The sequence below is a fragment of the Pelophylax lessonae genome, assembly GCF_965119305.1.
Source record: "Pelophylax lessonae genome assembly, chromosome: 1".
NCBI lineage: Eukaryota > Metazoa > Chordata > Amphibia > Anura > Ranidae > Pelophylax > Pelophylax lessonae.
The window spans coordinates 538220926-538243077 of record NC_138768.1 but is presented as its reverse complement, the minus strand read 5'-3'; the positions used below and the strand labels follow the sequence as shown (position 1 = coordinate 538243077).

The following is a 22152-nucleotide window of genomic DNA, read 5'->3' as shown; positions in this document are numbered from 1 at the left end:
TAGTGCATTTTTTATAAAGTCTGTATGATTATGCAGAGGAAATGCAGTGGGTGGAAGCAAGAGCTGCTGGTGCCAATCCATTATCATGGAAAACATTTTGAGGTTTTGACACAATATTCTATGTACTGTTGCAGGCATTTTAGGTGTTCTCTTGACTAAAAAAAATTGCATCTTCATTTAATTAGTTGGCACTCTGGAAAAGTTAATGCATCGACCCTACAAAAAAAGAAAAAAGAAAAGAAAATTATAATAATATGCAACAAAATCATATATTAATAAATACAAATTTACATTTTCCTATTACATTATAGAAAGTTTTGTTAAAAAGTTATAAAAATTGTGCTATCATCAGAGCTAGGATTAGTAAAGCTACTAGACAGGAAATGCAAAATTAAAACAGTGGCCTTTTATTTATACCTACAAATAGTGTTGTAGAAGTCTACATCCCTAAATAAAGACAACATAGCCTCCTAATTACCTTAAATTATATATATACTAAAGGTATGACTTGATTTAGTTGAGTAAATGCACTATGTTTTGCACCCCAATGTAGGTTCTGTACTGAATACTGAAATAATAATAAATAAATGTGCATCCTCGCCTGCTTCTACACTCTGCATGCTACTCTGCATGCTACATACCTGTCAATTGTTGTGGACATTTCTCCAAATGTAGAGTGGCCTACAGAACAACAATGTGCAGAGGATCCAGATTTTCCAATTGATGATAACTGGATCAGGGCACAGAAGTGGAGTGTTATTTTAGACCCAGTGATGCTATCACTGGGTCCTTTTTCTTCTCTATGGAATGTAGGCAGATTATGGCTGTTGGAAGGAGCCAGCAGGGTACTGTACACAGCTTCCCAAAAACATCCCAGCACCTTCCCTCAGTACTCCTCTCAGCAGCCTTTGCTCAATTATCAAAAAATGCCTTTATGGGTGGAAGTAATTCTCGTAAAGTGGTAATTTTTGGGCAGAGTGAGTTTGCATGCAAACTTCCTTGGTTAAAGTGTGCATTTACATCTTAGACCCTATGATTGAATTAGTTGAAAACAAGTGAATGAAAAGGGGCTGACCAGGGACAAAAAGGCAGGATAGTAAAAGGTGAGATGTTGCTAAATGCCCTCTAGCCAGGGAATGGGAAAGGCTCTGTTTTGCTTTCTGCAGTTTATAATGAACACTGTGAAAGGCTCACAGTGCTCAAAAAATCCAAGTAAGCAATTTCACTATGGGGAGGAGCCTGTTAAATTGTGCAAGCCTGAAGGTTAGGCTGGAGCTCAGCTTTAAATATTCTTTTCTGTAGAATACATTTTAAATGATACATGTTTAAGTAGTTAGTCTGGCTTGTTACTTGTTCTAAGACCTCCAAGATAAAGATTTTTTAGTACCAGAAGATAAAATAAAAGGCAGATCTTGTAACCCAAAAAAAATTTCTGGAGACCATTCTGAAAACTATAAGGTTCTTATTTGCATACTTGTTCTAATTGAATGGCTCAAAGTGTTGAATCAAGTGGATCAGCATGACAGCTAGGCAATCTATGAATAGACAGAACAGCAATGACAGTCTCCAATTTTCTCCAAAGTTTGCCAAAGGTTCATGGACAGATATGTAATTTTATTTATGTGGGTTTCCAAATGTTTACAGATTTACTGCTTAGACCCAATCGTCGTAAATTACTTGCAAAAGGACATACACAAACACATCACTCAATATTTTCTGTTGGAGAAGCTTTAGCTAAACAAATGCCATGTTCACCCTCCTCAAAAGCATAAAACATTCTAGAGACATTAATATTCCTGTGATTCTTTACTGGCATATATTTCACTGCTGTTACTTTAACAGTATTTTGTCCTTGTAAATATTCCTTGACAAACTGAGCATAGCAGAAGTTTACTTTTACCTGGAGAATGCATTATATTGTCGGGAAATATTTTAATTCTTTGGATACTTAGGTAGAATACTTGGAACCCACTTCTCCCACGATGCTGGGAGAAGTGTGATGAATTTCAGCAGTATGTATTCTTCATCTAATGCCCACCATAGGGCCAGTTAAAGCAATTGAATGCAGATTTAAAGTCAATGAAGTTGATGATGATTCACTTTCCACACCTGATCCTTTCCTCTGCCAGTAGACAGAGGGTGAATATTTGATCAATACAGCCCAATACAGCCCAGACATGGCCTAAATCCTGTCTGCTCTTTTAGTCTGTGTTCACAATGTTTCTGCTGCCTTGATTGTATGAGCTTCATGAATACCTTGACAAGAATTAAAAGAATTGCCGCATGATGCCGCAGTAGCTCTTACATTTCCAGCTATTGCTATCTTTAGGATTGGCATAATGATGTCCACTGTTGCAGGCATTCACCAGGGAAGTTTATAAAAGTGCCATTAGCTTTCTTGATATAGTTGACTCGGTTTTACCTGTCAGTCTCTTGAGTGTCTAATACATAAACTACCTGGATTCTACTTTTACCAGGCTGGCTTTTTAACTATTTTAGTAGGCTTCTCATGTTGCCTTCATATTCTGTCTGACTCCTTCTTTCAGTCAATAGCCCTACTCAAGGTCAACATGTTTGCTTTTGTTTATCCACCAGATCTAGGAACTCATTTGAAATCTATGACTGTGACCGACAGTGGGTGGATGGACAAAGAGGGGTGGCACATTCCAGCATTGACTCTAATATCTGTTTTTCTTCTGCACAGACATCTGATTATTTGAGTGCTACAGATTTGTTGGATGGGGCGATTTGGAATTCTTGGCTAAAAGCTTGGTTCCCTCAGATATTCACAGTTCAATTTGGCTGATGAAGTTACCCTGTAGTTTGCCAGCTGTAATTGCAGCTGTACCTTGCCACGACTGTTATAAAGTCAAACCCACATTTGAGCCCTTGCATTGCACGTACATCTTTTAGCAGTGTACGGAATCTGGAGCTAGTCCAGCATGGCCAAATCTTCATCAATTGGGTTACTCCATGTTAGCTGGTGTTTTGTAAGGGTGTTGAACATGACTATTCCCCCCCACCAGGTAAGACAAAGCAACAAACAACAGCATATGCGGTATGTTGGCATTGATCTCGCCATGGCCAAACTGCCCACCCTTTGGCAGTTAAAGCAGCTCACATATATGTATTTAATCTCAATACTAGCTATCTGCATGCTTACACTTAAGTTTTTGCAATTTTCTGTACTCTACTAGTACAGGGGAAAAACACACACACATATGCATAGTGTTATGATCTTCTTACTAAATGTTTACTATAAAAGTTAAAAGTCCTCATTTTTATTATTTACAGACAGGATATTTTGCCTGTACAGTGAGTTATAAACAAAATCAGCTTACTAATACTTAAACCTTAAACTCTGGCCATTTTATTCAGGGGGAATTTTACTTTAAGCAGGTACTTTTAGAGAAATCTGCTGTTAAAGCAAAGCAATTATATTTTAACATGAGAACAGGGAATATTTCTGCACTTTTATTATGCAATATAAAAACTGATAAATATACTGATAAAAAGGGAGTATATCTTGCTTGGGCACAAGCTGTATGTAACAACACTCTAGATGCCACTGTAATCCAGCTGTCCGCTTCATCAACCAAGCCTTCACAGAATCTGATAGATGAATCCTTTGCAGTCATAATGAATACACAGTTAATGACAATGACCACTGGGTCCTCTAAAGAACCTCCATGCCAAACTCTATTTCTTACCATAATCCCTTTAATACCATTGTGGAATGGGACTCATTATAAGGCATGAAACCCCCTTTGGTTATGTGTTTAGTCTTAGTTCTTTTTTTATATTTAATTTGCAAAAATATTTTAGATTTTTTTCTTTATCAATAAAATGAGTACTTAGGGAAAATGTATATTTAAAAATTTTAACCAGATTGCTTAAAAAGTACATTAGCATGCTATGTTTTCAAATGGAACATTTTCCTATATATATTCAAAAGAGAGGTGTATGAGGTGGACTAGCCTCTACTGAGAACTGTGCATATGCAATGGTTCACTTAAATTGATCACTTGCCATACCAAACCCAGTGAGCAATGTTAAAACGTTAATCACATTCTTCAGTTTTCCAGAGGTGGCAAAGACTAGAATACAAGCTATACTTTGTGTACACTGCATTGAATGCATGCATTGCGCTAAAGAATTAAGATTACATTTGAATAGAATGTATAATCATTTAATTTTTTGCATATCATAAATATACAAAAAATATCTGTATATATTTTTATAATTGAGTGTAAAACTTAAAATAAAAACAATATTCATAATTATATATAGATTTATGGGGCAGCCTTTTTTACTCAGTACAAGCTCTGATTTCAACTTTTCAGTGCTACACAATAATTTTGCTTTCATTTCAGGTCAATAAAAAAGCTGACTTACTGAAATTATTTATTCACTTTGAGGTCGATATCGTATATAATAGTTGCTCAGCAGTTAGGCACACAATTTAATTTCTAAAAGGAGTTCAGAATTTTCACTCAAAAAAAAGAAAAAAAAAAAAAGAGTAAAGATTTACTTCAATTATACACTTATGTGTAGAGGAAATTTAAATCAGCCTTATAGCCATTGTAGTAGCAAATTGTCCGCTGTCTTTAGTGGCTACTCTGCAAATTTTAGGATTAACCTCCTTAGCGGTATTCTCGAGTGTGGCTCGGGGTTAAATTTCAGTGCCACAAGCGGTAACCCCGAGCCACACTCCTGTAACAGGCCAAACTGTCCAGCAAAAAATGGCTGTTAGAGGGTTGGGTCAAACCATATAACATTTCTGGGAGTTCTTACAATGGCTAACCTTTAATTATGGCTTAAACGTTTTTTGCGAAAGTAAAAGAAAAGAAAAATTGTTGCTTTAACTACTTAAAATCTGGAGTTATGCTTTCATTTGTTTGTCTTTTGGTTAAAGTCAATTTAAAACTACATATCCATGTATATATATCCATGATAATGCTACTTTGCAATTTCAGTTCAGAATGGACAATGTTGTCCCTGTTAATGGAAGGACCAACATTTTATAAAACTATATTACAGAGGGACTAGATAAACAACACCTGTTGTGTTAATGCTGGGGACAGACTGCATCATAGTTGTTGTGTTTGATTTTGCCTATAATTACACATTACGTGAATTGTTTTAACAATGTCACTATAAGGTCTAGTTTTTTCTGCTTAGCTTTGAGCTCGATCTATAGTGGGTGCTGGGATAAAATCCGAATAGAGTTGCTCGGTCTCAAAAACTGCAAAGGTCGTTGAACCAAAGCAAGCTGGAAGAATGATCCAAAAATCCTTCACAGCAATGTGATACCTTGGCTAAAATCTACATAAAGAATTTAATTTTATTTATTGCAGCTAAAGGTGCTAGAGACAATTATTGACTGTGAAGGGGAAATTACTGCTGAATATGTATAATTGTACAAATGCACAGATTGGTCAAGACAGAATAATTATTATAAAGTATAATTGTACATTTCCTCATTTTCCCCACAAAGTAAATAACTAAAAACTATACTGGTGTATTTCTTTCTCTTCAAATGTCAATAGCTGATCTGATTGACTTTTATATCCCAAAGCTGAAGAAAAAAAGACAAATGGAAACGAGGCATATACTTTATTAGAACACTCTGTGTGGTGTCCTGTAAAGTGTTGTCACTGAACTTGTACATGGGATAATTAATTTTCTACGGTGACTGAAGAGTAGCCCAGGTTTATGCTTCCATTTACATAAATCCCAACACAACTATTAAAATAATTGCATGGTAAATGGTGTCAAGCTAATAAGCTTGTTAAAATAGCAGTTAGCAAAATCTATTTTGAAAAAAACCTCAGTGGAGTCTGGCATTTAACTAAACATCAATAAAAGTAATTTATATATTTTTCTCCTTTATGAAATCTTGAGCATGTAACTGTTTAACTATAAAAATATACATATTGGTTACATTAATATATACAGGATAACGTTAAATGGAAAATAACTGTGTCTATATTCCAAGGCACTGTTTCCTAGATCTTTATGGGTTACTCAAAGCTCAAGTAAACTGCTTCATCCCTCTGCTTTGGTGCTGAAAAAGTCAGAATGGCATGGTTTTTAGTGATAGACTTCTTTTATCAACTCAGATTAATCTGCAAAAGTAACATTATTGGGATGATGACATAATTAGACTGGTATGACACCAAAAAAGCCATTTGGGAAATTGCACCCATCCAAATATTGCTTCTTCTATTGGATAATGAAAGTCCCCTCTAAAATACAAGAATTTACCATCAAGTCATTAAGTGGATTCTTCTATGCTGTACCATGGTGCAGACTCTTGCTGCCAAGACATGTGATACATATAAAAACAAACCGTGGACATTTTCATTAACACAAGAGTAGCATTTTGGGGTGCTTGCTATGCTGGAGAGTTTGCACTATGGCCTTTGTTTTCTATCATTGATTCATATACAGTATATGGGGTACACTGGGTCAAATAAATACTTGTAAAATGTTTGACAAGAGAAAAATACATTTTTTTTGGACCTTAGAATCATTTTGGAAATCCAGCTACCATTTATTAGCTTCATTTTGTGCATTCACTCAAAGTTATCAAATTTATAAGTTACAAGTTGTTATAAGTTACATGTTGTTATGGAACATCTACATGTCTGGTTACAATTGTGTTTGTCTGGTTAGAGGTTTACTGTGCAGAGATTCACAAGTGTACTCAGATATGAGCTAAGCTCTAAACATGTCTTCATTCTTAAGCTAGGAGATCATGGAGAGATAAAAAACATCAGGCATCTTTGTCATGGTATCACAGGGGTAACTGTGGGTGCATAATGGACCCTCCATCAATTGCCCTAATATAAATGTGCTATACAGACTGAGCTGCACCTTCCCCCAAGTGCTCTATGTGATAGGATAATTAATTCCCTTAATTAATTCCCTCAAACACATTTGTTTTAAACATAGCAGGTGATTGCTTAATAAAAAATAGATTTTTTTTTACCACCACAAAAAATTTCTACGTGTTTTTTTAGCATCCAACCAAGTGAAAAAGAAACATGAAGGTTAGTGGCCATCAGTAAGTCAACAGACTTTCTACTGCATGAGCAATTATCAGACCCCAATGGCATGAACATAATCTTGATTTGCACAATCGCAGGATCCAAATACACTTTGGCATGCCTACAGTATTTGCCCCAAATGTGCGCCAAATTCACTTTCTCAAAAAAATGATGAATAAAATCAACAAATACAAGCATATTTCTCTGATCATATGTGGAGACTTCAATCTTGCACCTGACCAATCTTTAGATACCTCTACCCGCCCCTCAGGCACCCTTTACCCACGCTGAACGCTGAACTTCCTCCAAACCCATGACCTATATGATATATGGCGATGTCACCATACGAAAGAGAAAGACTACACCTTGTTCTCTGCCCCCCCCACAACTCATATTCTCGAATAGACTATTTTTTAATAGATGGATGGCTATTGCAACTTATTACTAGTTCTGCTATTGACACCATCACATGGTTGGAGCATGCGCAGGTGAGTATCCCTGTCGCCTCCTCCTCTGCATCCAACCCCATCAGAATTTGGAGAGCCAACACTCATGTCCTACAAACATCTCCATACACTGAATGTCTCCATCAACACCTTACAGACTTTTTCCTCCATAATTCTGGACCAGTTCCCAAATCATCCACTCTTTGGATGGAGAACAAGGCTTTTATTAGGGGAATAATGAGTCAACTGAGCTCTTTGACAATAAAAAGGAGGTCACAGCATCTTGATGAGCTTACTATTGAAATTTCCAACACTGAATCACTAAATAAAACTAACCCATCTCATATTCTTGAAATTAAACTACTAGCTCTCCACCAAGAATTAAGAGCACTTCTTACAAGAAAGCCACAGACGCAAAGCTACATACTACTCCACTTCCAACAAAGAAGGGAGTTTTGGAGCTATCTCCTACTATAAAGTCAATGCCACCAAATCATACATTCTTCATTTGGGGGTTGATGGCACCACTCACAACCTTTTATCCTTACAATTCCCATTTCACTGGGCAGATGGGTGTTACGCTGAGCGCTCCGGACCCCCTGCTTGCCTCGGAGCGCTCACAGCGTATGCCTCCAGGCAGCACTCCAGCGTCTCGGCGTGTGCGTCCCCGCTCTCTAGGGCGCGCGCGCGCCGGGACTCTTAGATTCAAAGGGCCAGTGCACCAGTGATTGGTGCCTGGCCTAAAGTGGTTATTAAGGGTTAAGGTTTGTGAGAGGTAGTGCTGACTTAATTAGGCTTCACCTGTGCACTACCCATAAATACCTTCTCCTCCCACAGCTTCCTGCCGGATCTTTGTGCCTTGTGCCTTTGAGAAAGCGTTCCCTGCTGTGTTTGTTTGCTTTGCCTGTTGCCGAACCCGTTGCTAGCGACTACTCGCCTTTGAACCTTTGCCGCCTGCCCTGACCTCTGCTACGTCCGACTACGCTCTTGCCTACTCCCTGTGTACCACGCCATATCAGCTGCCAGAGGGGTCGAGTTGTTACTGGGGGACACGACCTGGTAGTTTCCGCCGCAGCAAATCCATCCCGCCTTGCGGCGGGCTCTGGTGAAGACCAGTAACTGCTTAGAACCGGTCCTCTAGTACAACCCGTGCCATCGCCTCTCTGGTCCAGAGGATCCACTACCAGTCCTGCCGGTTCCTGACAATGGGGGCATACAGTAGCTTATCTAGGAATCACCCTAATAAGAAACCCAAAAAACCTCTTTAAAGAAAACTAAACCTAATATAAGCAAACATTTCTCTTATCCCTACACCAGTTAGGAAAACATGAACTCTCATGGGCAAGTCGTATGGCAGCATTTAAGATGTCTATTCTACCTATCCTTGTCCCTCAAATTTTCCTCAATTCTCTTCAATCACCCCTTCAAAGATTTGTTTGGGCAAGGAGAAAACCATGAGTGTCAAAAATTAGACTTATCAAACATAGAGTAGCAGGGGGATCTGGCTTAGTAGACATAGCTGACTACTACACTGCAGGAATACAAGCTTAGTTGAAAGAGTGGTTTCTTCCAAAAGCCTCCACTCGCTAGGGAGATATAGAAAGGCATACCATTTTGGGCAAAGACTTAAAGAACTGGCATCGTAGTTTGAGCCCAAAAGCAAAACTCCCTCCCCACCTTCCTCCAACCATTCTTGCAGCCGCTAGATGCTGGCGCAAATTTACTTGCACTACTTGGACTCATACACCAACCTCCCCCATTAAATTATCTCTACCTGCTCTTCAAATGCTCATTTCTGTCTCTCCCCATCCATAGATGACCCAATCACGACTCCCTACATTTGACCATTTTAATCCAAGATGGTAGGATCAAACCTTTCCAACGCCTTAAATCAGAACTAAAACTAGGTCCAGAATTCTACTATCAGTGCCTGCAGGACATTCAAAAAATAAATAAAACAAATAACATGATACAGTGTAATCTGTTAGGATTACAACTTTGTATCATGCCATTTCACCATAGGTTTTCACCTAGTGACTTTTCCAGTGCCCTGCCAGTACTTTTTGCGGTTCTTTGTGCCTGGAAAATTGAGAACGTCCATGGTGTCCAAAAGCGCTTTTGAGCTAAAAGAACGCTTTTTGGATGCCATGGACGTGGAAAAAACAGAGACGGTTATTCAGAATTATTTGAAGAACTGAGCGATAATGATTCATGGGAAAATTCATCATCAGGTACTATAAGTGACAACAGCGACGATTCAGCGCATGAGCTCAGTGATGTGCGAACTTGTTGCTCTATTGACTGCGGAATGGATCAGGCAGCGCCCCCAAGATTCCCATTTATTGGAGCACCTGGTATGAAAGTTGACATTGACTATGACAACCCCTTGACATACCTACAATTATTTCTGACTGATGAGGTTATTGAAAAAATAGTTACCGAGACAATCCGGTACAAAGGGCAAGAATTGGCTAGGCATGGGAAGTTTACAAGATGCAGAAAGTGGGAACCAGTGACCAAAGATGACATTTGCAAATTTCTGGCCTTATAATTCTTCAGGGAGTGGTGGGGAAACCCCTGCAGAAGTGGTATTGGACAACCAATACATTATTTGCCACTCCATTCTTTGGCATGGTCATGTCAGAGTACAAATTCTCCCTCATAATTAAATATCTCCACTTCGAAAACAATGAAGAATTTGATGAAATGTATTATTATTATATTATAACTTATGATTTCGTGTTTCAAACTTTTTCATACCCGGGATGTCTACTAGACTTTTGTTTGAACAGATTTAACCACTTTAATACAGGGCACTTCCCTCCCAGGCCAATTTTCCCCTTTTAGCGCTGTTGCATTTTGAATGACAATTGCGCGGTCATGCAACACTGTACTTACACCAAATTTATGTAATTTTCCCCCCACAAATAGAGCTTTCTTTTGGTGGTATTTGATCACCTGTGCGATTTTTACTTTTTGCCCAAACAAATAAAAAAAAAACAGAAAAGTTTGAAAAAAAAAAAGTTTTTTTGTTTATGTTATACAATTTTGTAAATAAATAAGTTTTTTCCTGCACTGATGAGCACTGATGAGACTGCACTGACAGGCACTAATGAGGAGGCAATGATGGGGTGGCACTGATGGGGTGGCACTGATGGGGTGGCACTGATAGGCGGCACTGATAGGCAGCACTGATAGGCACTGATATGTGGCACTGATAGGTAGCACAGATATGGTGGGCACTGATAGGCGGCACTGCTGGGAACTGATAGGCGGCATTGATGGGCACTGATAGGCGGCACTGACGGGCACTGATAGGTGGCACTGACGGGCACTAATGGGCACTGATAGGCAGCACTGGTGGGCACTGATGGGCACTGATGGGCGGCACTGATCGGCACTGACGGGCGGCACTGATGGGCACTAATGGGCACTGATAGGCAGCACTGGTGGGCAATAATGGGCACTGGTGGGCGACACTAAAGGATGGCAATGATGGGCACTTGTGGGCAGCACTGATAGGGAGGACACTGGTGGGCATCACTGATGGGGAGGGCAATGGGGGGCTCTCTGAGCCCTGATTGCCATCCCTGGTGGCCATAGTGGGCATCCCTGGGGTCATAGTGGGCATCCCTGGGGTCATAGTGGGCATCCCTGGTGGATCTAGTGGCATCCCCCCCCCGAGGGTCTGCACTGGTAATCAATGATCTGATTACCAGTGGCGACCCCCCCCCTGTCAGGGGAGCCGCCGATCGGCGCTCCTTTACTCATGCCTGTCATGTTCCTGTTTACAATGTGACCAGCCGTGATTGGACACGGCTGATCACATGTTAAAGAGCTACGTCAGTAGTCTCTTTACCGAGATCGGAGGTGCAGGGTGTCAGACTGACACCTCGCATCACCGATCGCCGCTCTGCACGCCCCCGGGGGGCGCCCAGAGCGGTGTTATCCTGCCGCCGTCATATGACGTCCGGTCAGGATAACTCAACCACATTCCCGCCGTCATTTTGTAATAGGGCGGGCGGGAAGTGGTTAAGTGAGTTATTCCTAAGAATTACAGGCCTAAAGTATAAAACAACATATTTCCATGCAAAACAATGTACGGCTTTTAGCACAAAAATTCTGACATAATCAGACTGCCAGGGAGGTTAAAAGGGTTCAGACCCATCACACCTATGAGACTCTATTAGCAAAAGATAACTATTCATAAAACAAGCTGAGACAAATGTGGAACACTTGGTCTATCTGCTACAACACATTTACTCTGAAATATTGTAATTATAGTTTCAAGTATATGGGACTCACCCCCTCCCTTTTTTGTCTCCTTGCCTATACCCTTACCTTTACCTCTTATGTACCACCCTTATGTACCCTCACCCCTACCCTCTGGTTTTAAAATACAACTTGTGCATTTCTTCAGTATATTCCTAAATCCTAAAGCAACATTATTATAGCCAAAAAAGAGCAGATTGGATATTGGGACTTTTAAGGTGCTGATAATTATTAAATAATGGAGAAAAAAACATTTTTTGTAAAAACAATTAGACATTTTTTATTAAGGACAATAGTACAAACATGAACATGAATTCTTTTAAAATGTATAAAAGAAAGGAGAAAGCACTTGATTATGTCTGCTCAAAATGTTTCACCATCTTGTAGTGGCTTCTTCAGGAGACTGACGAACATCTTTCACAAGTAAACATTCTATATTTAATGAGAAATATTATGAGAAATATTGAAAACATATATATATATATATTGAGTGACAATTGTCAAACAAATATGATAGTCACAATATTCATAGAATTTTTATAAGAGCTATGAAACAACATACCTCAAATAACTGAACATATATGGAAGAAGTTGTGGATGGAAAATGTCCTTAGATAGGAGAAGATTAGTGTTGAGCGAACACGGACTGTATTATTCGTGTTGGTACCGAATAATTGGATTTTTGTTACCCGAACAATGACCCGAAAACTTTACTGTATGTTCGGTCATTTTATTTCCTGTTTTGTATGCAATGGCGCGCTTTTAATGGCGGGCTTTCAACAGCCAATCAACTGATCTCTTTATGTGTAATCCCCACGGTCTGCTCCTTGCTCTCTGTTTGCAGAACTTATACCCTCTACTAAAAATATATATCCTCCTGCAGAATTTGTGCCTGGGACCTGGCTCCTTTGGTTGATTTCCATCATGAGAGTTTGACTATCTTTGATCAAATTGTGCGTGCTTGGTTTGTCAAGCTAACCAGGGATAAGGTAATTAGGTCTTAGCTCCCTTTTCTTTTTGCTTCTACCACAGCATTACCTACTGCTTGCTGAATGCTCCCTTTCTCTATTTCTTTTGTCTATTTGAAATATAGTGGAATCCCATTCGGGGGGATCTCCTGTCCTATCGGGATAATCTCCAGGGGACATTATACCAGCTACACTCTCTTGGGGCACATATTGTTGTCCTATTAATCCAAAATTTCTGATTTGAAGGGTAAATATAACTAGATACATATTTTTATGTTATGTGTTATCTGAGCCCTCTTTTGAATTGTCTTATATGAATTCAAGAATCCTCGGTTGACTCTATCTTCTCCTATCTAAGGGCATTTTCCATCCACAACTTCTTCCATATATTGGCTAAGTTCAGTTATTTGAGGTATGTTGTTTCATAGCTCTTATAAAAATTCTATGAATATTGTGACTATCATATTTGTTTGACAGTTGTCACTCAATATATATATATATATATATATATATATATATATATATATATATGTTTTCGATATTTCTCATAATATTTCTCATTAAATATAGAATGTTTACTTGTGAAAGATGTTCGTCAGTCTCCTGAAGAAGCCACTACAAGATGGTGAAACATGTTGAGCAGACATAATCAAGTGCTTTCTCCTTTCTTTTATACATTTTAAAAGAATTCATGTTCATGTTTGTACTATTGTCCTTAATAAAATATGTCTAATTGTTTTTACAAAAAATGTTTTTTTCTCCATTATTTAATAATTATCAGCACCTTAAAAGTCTCAATATCCAATCTGCTCTTTTTTGACTACTATTTAGGGATGTGGTGCTTTCGATAAATTCACTCTCCAGCAATATATAAAATAAAAAACATTATTATAGCGTTAGCCGTGTATTCCCAGTGCTGAATGTCATTGTTTTAGCTTACTAGTTACAATATGTGTTCTTTAGACTTTCATTAATACTTATTCATTACCCTGCATCTACGCTTATTTTTGTTTATTTTATGTTACGACATGTAGTATGCACTGTCTTACCACAATAATGTCTGTACTAAAAAAAAAAGTAAGTGCTACTTCCTGGGAAAATTCTTCTAAAGGGGTGCAGTCAGCAAAACAATACTTAATAAAATATTTATTTAAGTAGAAAGAAGAGGGCTAGTACATGTTATCATTTAGAGTAGCCTCTGGAACAAGGACCCTTCTTAAAGTTTCCACTTTAAACTCAACTTTTGGACACAAGCAAAGCCATAACTGCCATAGCATTTGTGCAGGACCACATCTCCTTCTAGTTTTATTGTCATAACCCATTCAAGTAATGTATTTACCCATAACCCACCCAAGTAATGTATTTAGGCAGTAGTATTCATAAAAAGATAGAGGTAAATTAAATTACTATGAATGAAGTTGCAGTAACAGCAACTGAAACATCGGTGTACATGCTAGAAAAAAACAACATGATAATTGGCTTTAGAAATATAATGTTAACATAGCAATAGATCTACTCCTGAATTAAACAGGGATCTCTGCTCAGCCTTTTTGAATCTCCAGAATCCAGAATTGAAGATGTAACTTCACCTTTGCATAAGTGTATAATTTTATGTGATTTTAATAAAGGGCCAGCAATTTAATAATAATAATAATATATATATATATTTATATATACAACGGTATATATATATATATATATATATATATATATATATATATACACAGTATCTCACAGAAGTGAGTACACCCTTACCGTTTTTGTAAATATTTTATTATATCTTTTCATGTGACAACACTGAAGAAATGACACTCTGCTACAATATAAAGCAGTGAGTGTACAGCTTTTATAACAGTGTAAATTTGCTGTCCCCTCAAAATAACACAGCCATTGATGTCTAAACCACTGGCAACAAAAGTGAGTACACCCCTAAGTGGAAATGTTCAAATTTGTCCCAAAGTGTGACTATTTTGTGTGGCCACCATTATTTTCCAGCACTGCCTTAACCCTCTTGGGCATGAAGTTCACCAGTGCTTCACAGGTTGCCACTGGAGTCCTCTTCGACTCCTCCATGACGGCATCACCGAGCTTGTGGAAGTTAGAGACCTTACGCTCCTCCACCTTCTGTTTGAGGATGCCCCACAGATGCTAAATAGGGTTTAGGTCTGTAGACATGCTTGGTCAGTCCATCACCTTTACCCTCAGCTTCTTTAGCAAGGCAGTGGTCGTCTTGGAGGTGTGTTTGGGGTCGTTATCATGTTGTAATACTGCCCTGTGGCCCAGTCTCCGAAGGGAGCGGATCATGCTCTGCTTTAGTATGTCACAGTACATGTTGGCATTCATGGTTCCCTCAATAAACTGTAGCTTCCCAGTCCTGGCAGCACTCATGCAGCCCCAGACCATGACACTCCCACCAACATGCTTGACTGCAGGCAAGACACACTTTTCTTTGTACTCCTCACCTGGTTGCCACCACACAAGCTTGACACCATCTCAACCAAGTAAGTTTATATTGGTCTCATCAGACCACAGGACACGATTCCAGTAATCCATGTCCTTAGTTTGCTTGTCTTCAGCAAACTGTTTGGGGGCTTTCTTGTGTATCATCGTTAGAAGAGGCTTCCTTCTGGGACGACAGCCATGCAGACCAATTTGATGCAGTGTGCGGTGTACGGTCTGAGCTCCGAGAGGCTGATCCCCCCACCCCTTCAACCTTTGCAGCAATGCTGGAAGCACTCCTACGTTTATTTTCAAAAGACAACCTCTGGATATGAAGCTGAGCATGTGCACTCAACTTCTTTGGTCAACCACGGCAAGGCCTGTTCTGAGTTCAACCTGTCCTGTTAAACCACTGTATGGTCTTGGCCACCATGCTGCAGCTCAATTTCGGGGTCTTGGCAAACTTCTTATAGCCTAGGCCATCTTTATGTAGAGCAACAATTTTTTTTCAGATCCTCAGAGAGTTCTTTGCCATGAGGTGCCATGTTGAACTTCCAGTGACCAGTATGACAGAGTGACAGTGATAACACCAAATTTAACACACCTGCTCCTCATTCACACCTGAGACCTTGTAACACTAACGAGTCACATGACACTGGGGAGGGAAAAGGGCTAATTGGGCCCAATTTTGACATTTTCACTTAGGGGTGTATTACCTTTTGTTGCCAGCAGTTTAGACATTAATGACTGTGTGTTTAGGTATTTTGAGGGGACAGCAAATTTACCCTGTTATACAAGCTGTACACTCACTACTTTACGTTGTAGCAAAGTGTCATTTCTTCAGTGTTGTCACGTGAAAAGATACAATAAAAAATTTACAAAAATGTGAGGGGTGTTCTCACTTTTGTGAGATGCTGTGTATATATATATATTATATATATATATATATATATATATATATATATATATATATATATATATATATGTATGTATATTTATATATATATATATATATATATATATATATTTTTTTTTTTTTTTTCCAATGTCTGTGTTTTTTGTTTTTCTACTTTTTCTCATATTATTATTACAATCAGTTGTTTCTAGACAGTTAAGTCTCCTTTTACTGTCTTACTAGCTATGTTTTCTTTTTTGAATGCACTTCCAGATAAATGCCAGTCATTTGGCCAGGGCTAACTCACAGAAGGAGCAGCAAGCACAGATGGTACTAATGCATAAATGTAATCTAGCAAAAGGATGCCATCGCCAACGTAGAAATGTTCCAAATAACTACAGCGCACTTACAGGCATACAGCAATTGGCAAGGTTAAAGCTGAGATTTGTGAGAGCTCACCATTCCCAAGTCAACAATGGAAATTCAAAAACAAATGAGCATATTTTATTTATTTAGTCTCCCTGTTCACATACAACACACGAATATTACATTTAAACATTCTGCAGGTACACAATATGCTAATATGAATCACTTTTAAAACCAGTCGAAGCAAAAAACACATTAAAACAAGCCGACTAAATAAAGAACATTTAGCCTTACATATGTATTAAATAAAACACTGAAATTAGAGATGTTTCTCATAGCAAAAAATCTGATTTCAGTTTTCAATTTCAATGAAATTATTTTACCTGATGGTATACACAGTAAGAATTAAGTTCAGTGGATTATCCAGGCAAGTTTTGTAAATGTTACAGTAGAATAAAATAAAAATAAAAAAAAAAGCAAGCCAGGAGCCCACAAATGTATACTATGACTATGGATGAGGTTCTGATTCACATAGGGTTCAAGGCTTATCCTATGGTTTTGAGATCTGCAGTTTCAGAAAATATATGTGCAGATTCACCTAAGCATTTTTTATTTTTTACACCACAATGTACTTCACAGCCTCTTTAAGCCAAAACAATGGTGTTGCTTTATTTAAGTTAATTAAAAAAAAAAAAAAAAAAATTCCACAGCCAAACATACACTGCTAGCTTATGCTGACGCTTACACTGTCCGTGAAAATAGCACTGTCCTGTAATGAAGTACAGATTTAAAAGAGAAGATTGGGCTTTTTTTTTTTGTTATATTTAGCATACTTAAATGTCCCCCGTGGGCTGTAAGACTGAGAACTGAGTGATCAAACACCGCTGATTGATCAGTTCTTAGTGCTCCGTGAAAGAAAATGGTAACTGTCAATCATGGGCTCTCTGCTCTTCCCCCTGTGCTCACTGGAGCACTGGGCTATAGAGAGGACGGGAGCAGCTGGCTTGGGCTCTCATCAGCTTGGACCAACTCTGTGATGTCAGTTAGCCCACTGTTAGCTGAAAACGGGTCACAGGAGTGCAAAAATAACTGCACTCCTGTGATCCACAGAAGTACAGCCAGACAAGTTTTGGCTTTACTTCCCCTTTAAGGCATCTTCAAAACATGTAATTGAAAACATTTGTACATTTTCAAAGTCGACCTGGAAGCTGCATGAAAAGACTCTCTCTCCATTGTATGATATTTTTAAAAAACTTTTTGCATTAGGACATTTCTTCCATAGTAGCACCCTGCTTCCCGTGCCTTTTTTCTTGCCCTAAAAATCCCTAATGGCCAGAGTTTAGCCACAAGATTCACCCCCATAGACGTCAAAGAGATATGTCTCTATGTCTGGGCAGGCAGAAATTTGAACAAGATTTACTGAACCCTTTGAAAAACCTACCTGAGCAAACTCACCCATCACTAAGTATGACAGGGAGGGAGGCTGCTAAATGATACAATAGGCTGAAAACAAAACACTTGTATAACGAGATAAGAAAATGTAATTCCATTAAGTTAACATACTGACACATTTTGTTTAGAGATACATTTAGAATATTAACACTTATATTTGAATATTATTGGTAACTATAGTATAAAACAACAATGCCAAAATGTTATTTCTAAACGTTACTAATTTATTGTGTTGCTCAATGTGCACAGTGAGGAAGAACAGAAGATTTACTGGAAAAATGTAGTGCCCACATTTAGAAGTATCTCTGAAGATATTGTTAGGATCTAGCAAAAGATAAAACTTAAGTAAGCTCTAAGTAAATAAACCTATTCATTACTGAATCATGAGGCTCAAAGACCTGAGTGCAAAGACTGACAACCATGTAAACTAAAATATGCTAGTTAAGTGCTGACTGGTAGATTAATCTGCCATTTGCTGCTGCTCTGAAGTGTCACTCCAGGCAAACAGATAAATACTGTGTTCAAGTAAACATATGTTTACTGTTTTACCTGCCAAAGGATTTATAATTTTGGCCAGCCATTCTTGTGATACATACCTCTGCCAGTCAAAAAGATTGCTACTTCCCAGTGTAGCACTACTGTTTCCTGAAACAGCTTTACAGCTCATTGGACAGAGGTGATGATGCTGAATAATCAAGGTTGATTTACTTTCAAATACATTTTTATTGGTTTTTATCAAAATATATGTACAATTGACTAAAAATGGTCCAAAAAGAAAACAATGCAAGGAACTGTATAACACTTGCCAAAGTGGAGTACAGCATATCAATACTTTTTATAAGGTGGTTAAAAAAAACAAAACAAAGAAAGTATCTTCAGACGTAGGCTAACATGTCTTAATGAAAATGCTGTAACAGAAACAATTTAGAAAGTGACTTATGATAATGTCACAGAAAAGAGAAAAGAGGTAAACAGATAATCAACTTATACAGCTGTATACTGAGATACAGCTGTAACATTTCCATGGTTTCCATTTTTGGTGGAATTTCTCAGGGATGCCATCCTTGTATGCCATCAGTTGTTCATCTAGGAGGGATTTAACTTCAGGAATATTGGGAACCAGGACCGATTTCCATTTTTTAATAAATGCAATGCGTGCTATGAACAAAACGTTCAGGGCCAAAGGACATACCAAATGCAGAAATTAATCTATATTGACACTTAGAAGAGTTTGAACAGGGTTGGCTTTACTGGCAATCCCTAACATTTCAGAAATTAAATTATACGCTGCATTTCAAAAGCTGCAAACATGACCAGAGCATATGCAACAAAATTCCCTACCAGCCCACACCTCCTCCAACAAAGATTGTTACTGGCCTGTGGATTTTTTGGGCCATTTCCAAGTGACTTGCACATTTTGGAAATTAATACAGTAGGTGTAGGATATAGCTTTCCACCATTGCTCATCAGTGGCACAAAAAAGTTCTGCTTCCCATTTTTGTAAGGGATTATGTGAATACTACACTGGTTCCGTTAGTACTAGATTGGGCAAAGAGTGCTGGGTAAAGTCAATGGCCAATGTAGCATATAACAAATGATTTTTTCGTGAAATAGAATATTTCAAAATGTGGTTAGGAAATGGTATTCATTTTCCAACCTCTAAGTGGCCAGCAATAGTTCTTATACCTTTACATTTCCAGCGCTTGAAGAAAACCTCTGGTGGGAGAAATTGAAAAACTTCTAATGGCACTGGAATTGTAGTGGGTCTTGGGAGTCTGATGCTGGTGCTGAGAAAATATTCCAATGCCTTAAGAGTTGCTGCAATGATAGCATGTTTGTGTAATGATTTCATTATTATTTAATTTTTATTATAATTTCAATTGGTCTAGGTTTCATCCTCTCTAATTTTGCATGTACTGTATCTATAAGGGAAGTAAAATTGGCCGTGTATAGATTAGAGATAGGAGATGTGAGGGTTGTGCCTATGGAAGGAAAACACAGGCACCACTCTAAGTGCAGAATCTTGAGATTTTATTAAAATGAACCAAGAGAAAAGGTACTCACAAAGGTAATATTGTTAAAAAGCATTAAAAAGCATTAAAAAGCATATGAAATATTTGCGGTGGTAGAAAAACAGCAACTGGACAAATAAGAAAAAAGATACCATCAGAGCTCAACTAAATAAATAAATAAATAAAACAATAACAAAAATAAACGAAAAATGAAAATCAAATGAATATGAAAATACCATGGATATATTGGATGTAAAAAATGTAAAATATAAATTCATATGCGTGTGTCTAGAATTAGATGTATATACACACACAAATATATAAAAGATGTATACGCAGGATATGTAAATATGAAGGTATGATGCGAATATGCACATGACATCATATCGATCCTCATGTACATAAGAAAAACAGCCATGAATTGCATATATAGGGAATAAATGAATAAAACTCATCCATATGAAATAAATTAATATTGGACGCATATATAGTGAATGTTTTAAAAAATATCAAAGATATTGGAAATATATAAAGAGTATCCTAAATATGTTAAATATCTAAAAGATATATATGTATATAAAAATATATACATATTAAAAATATCCAAAAAATATCCAAAACATACCCAAAAATATTATAAAACATATTCTAAAAGCTATATATACACTCATTTATTTACGAAAAATGGATGTCAGATAAAAAAGAATAAAAAGAGTAAAAAAGATAAATGGGGTAAGGAATATGTATATATGAGATGAAAGATGGGGGACCTTATTCCAGGGGGACTAAACAAGGGAATTGGTTTCAATTTCCTTGTTTAGGCCACCCGGCACTAGCGTATCCAAGATGTAAATCCAATACGCCTTCCTTTGGCACAACCGTGTGAAACATTCGGCTGGCGCAAAGGTGGCTGGTATGGACTCTGATACACACCTTAAGACCAATGGTGTGGATCATAGAGTCCATACCAGCCACCTTTGCGCCGGCCGAATGTTTCAAACGGTTGTGCCAAAGGGAGGCGTATTGGATTTACATCTTGGATACGCTAGTGCCGGGCGGCCTAAACGAGGAAATTGGAACCAATTCCCTTTTTAAATATTTTTTTGATATTTTTTAAAACATTCACTATATATGCGTCCAATATTAATTTATTTCATATGGATGAGTTTTATTCATTTATTCCCTATATATGCATATTTCATATGCTTTTTAATGTTTTTTTGTTTTTATTTGAGTGGCTAGAAGTTTGCCTGCTTTATAGCCCTGGCAATAACGATTCAATTTTAATGTTCTAAAATGGTGCTATGCTATAAGCAACAATGTAGGCTCCTATGTCACCTGATTCAGTTTGGAGCAGGTGCACATATAAGGTTGTATTTTGCTAGAATGTTCTAATATATGAATCGTGGTGAGAAGATCATTCAGTTGCTGCGGCTTACGTTGTTTAGCAACAGAACTTATTTTAAGGAGAATGCTTCTCATATAGGCTTTATTTGAATCCCACAGTGTGAAAGGGTCGCTGACTGAGGCTTCATTTAAATCAAGAAATATTTAATGTGTTTAGAAATGCTAACCTTATTCTCAGGCAAAGACATGAAAAATACATAGTTTCTTCACCTAATAACCCCAGTTAAAGCAACCCCCTCCCACCGTGACAGACACCGAAGCATGATCAGACCAGGTGATGCTATGAATCTCAGACTTAACCATATTTTGCAACAAAAACTTGTGAGTTATGAAAACATTTATTCCTGAATACGTGAAGTGGGAATGAAAAAAAAAGTATAGTCCTTTTCAGAGGAGTGTTGTTGTCTCCACAAAACATAAAGATTAAAAAAGATTGCCAAAGTTGCTCTACACAAACAGTTGCGTCTGGCATATACTGGTTCCTGGTCTGGAATTGCATTGAAGACCCAACAAAGAATAATATGGGCCTTTTACATATTTTCTGCAGATAAGTGAGTGGCTTTTCTTTAGGAAGATATACATTCATCATGTGTATACTGTATTATTTATTTTACAAACTAAGATGATGTACCCTCCCTGGAGATTATACACCTTTGAGATCAGCTTGTAGGTCACAGTGTCCTTTATAGTGATAAGGAAGCCCCCTTTTTTTTTAGAAGAGGCATCCAATTTGTAGATGCTCTAAAACCACCTGTTAGAAAAAGGAGGTGAGTTTTGGGAGCTAAAGTGAGTCTTCTGAAGACACAGGACATCGCATTTTAGTGTGTTGGCTTCTTCCCATAA

At 37.8% G+C, this 22152-nt stretch overlaps 1 protein-coding gene across 2 annotated transcripts in view; it reads right to left on the bottom strand.

The window, feature by feature from the left end:
• The window catches only part of ANTXR2 (ANTXR cell adhesion molecule 2), a 370587-nt gene that overhangs the window by 1720 nt on the left and 346715 nt on the right, over positions 1-22152 (bottom strand). For both annotated transcript variants that reach the window (XM_082263608.1, XM_082263607.1), the window contains exon 18: positions 1-216. This exon is cut by the window's left edge and continues 1720 nt beyond it. In XM_082263608.1, coding sequence (XP_082119734.1) covers positions 178-216 — 39 coding nt within the window. In that variant the 3' untranslated portion in view covers positions 1-177. The remainder of the gene's footprint in view (positions 217-22152) is intronic.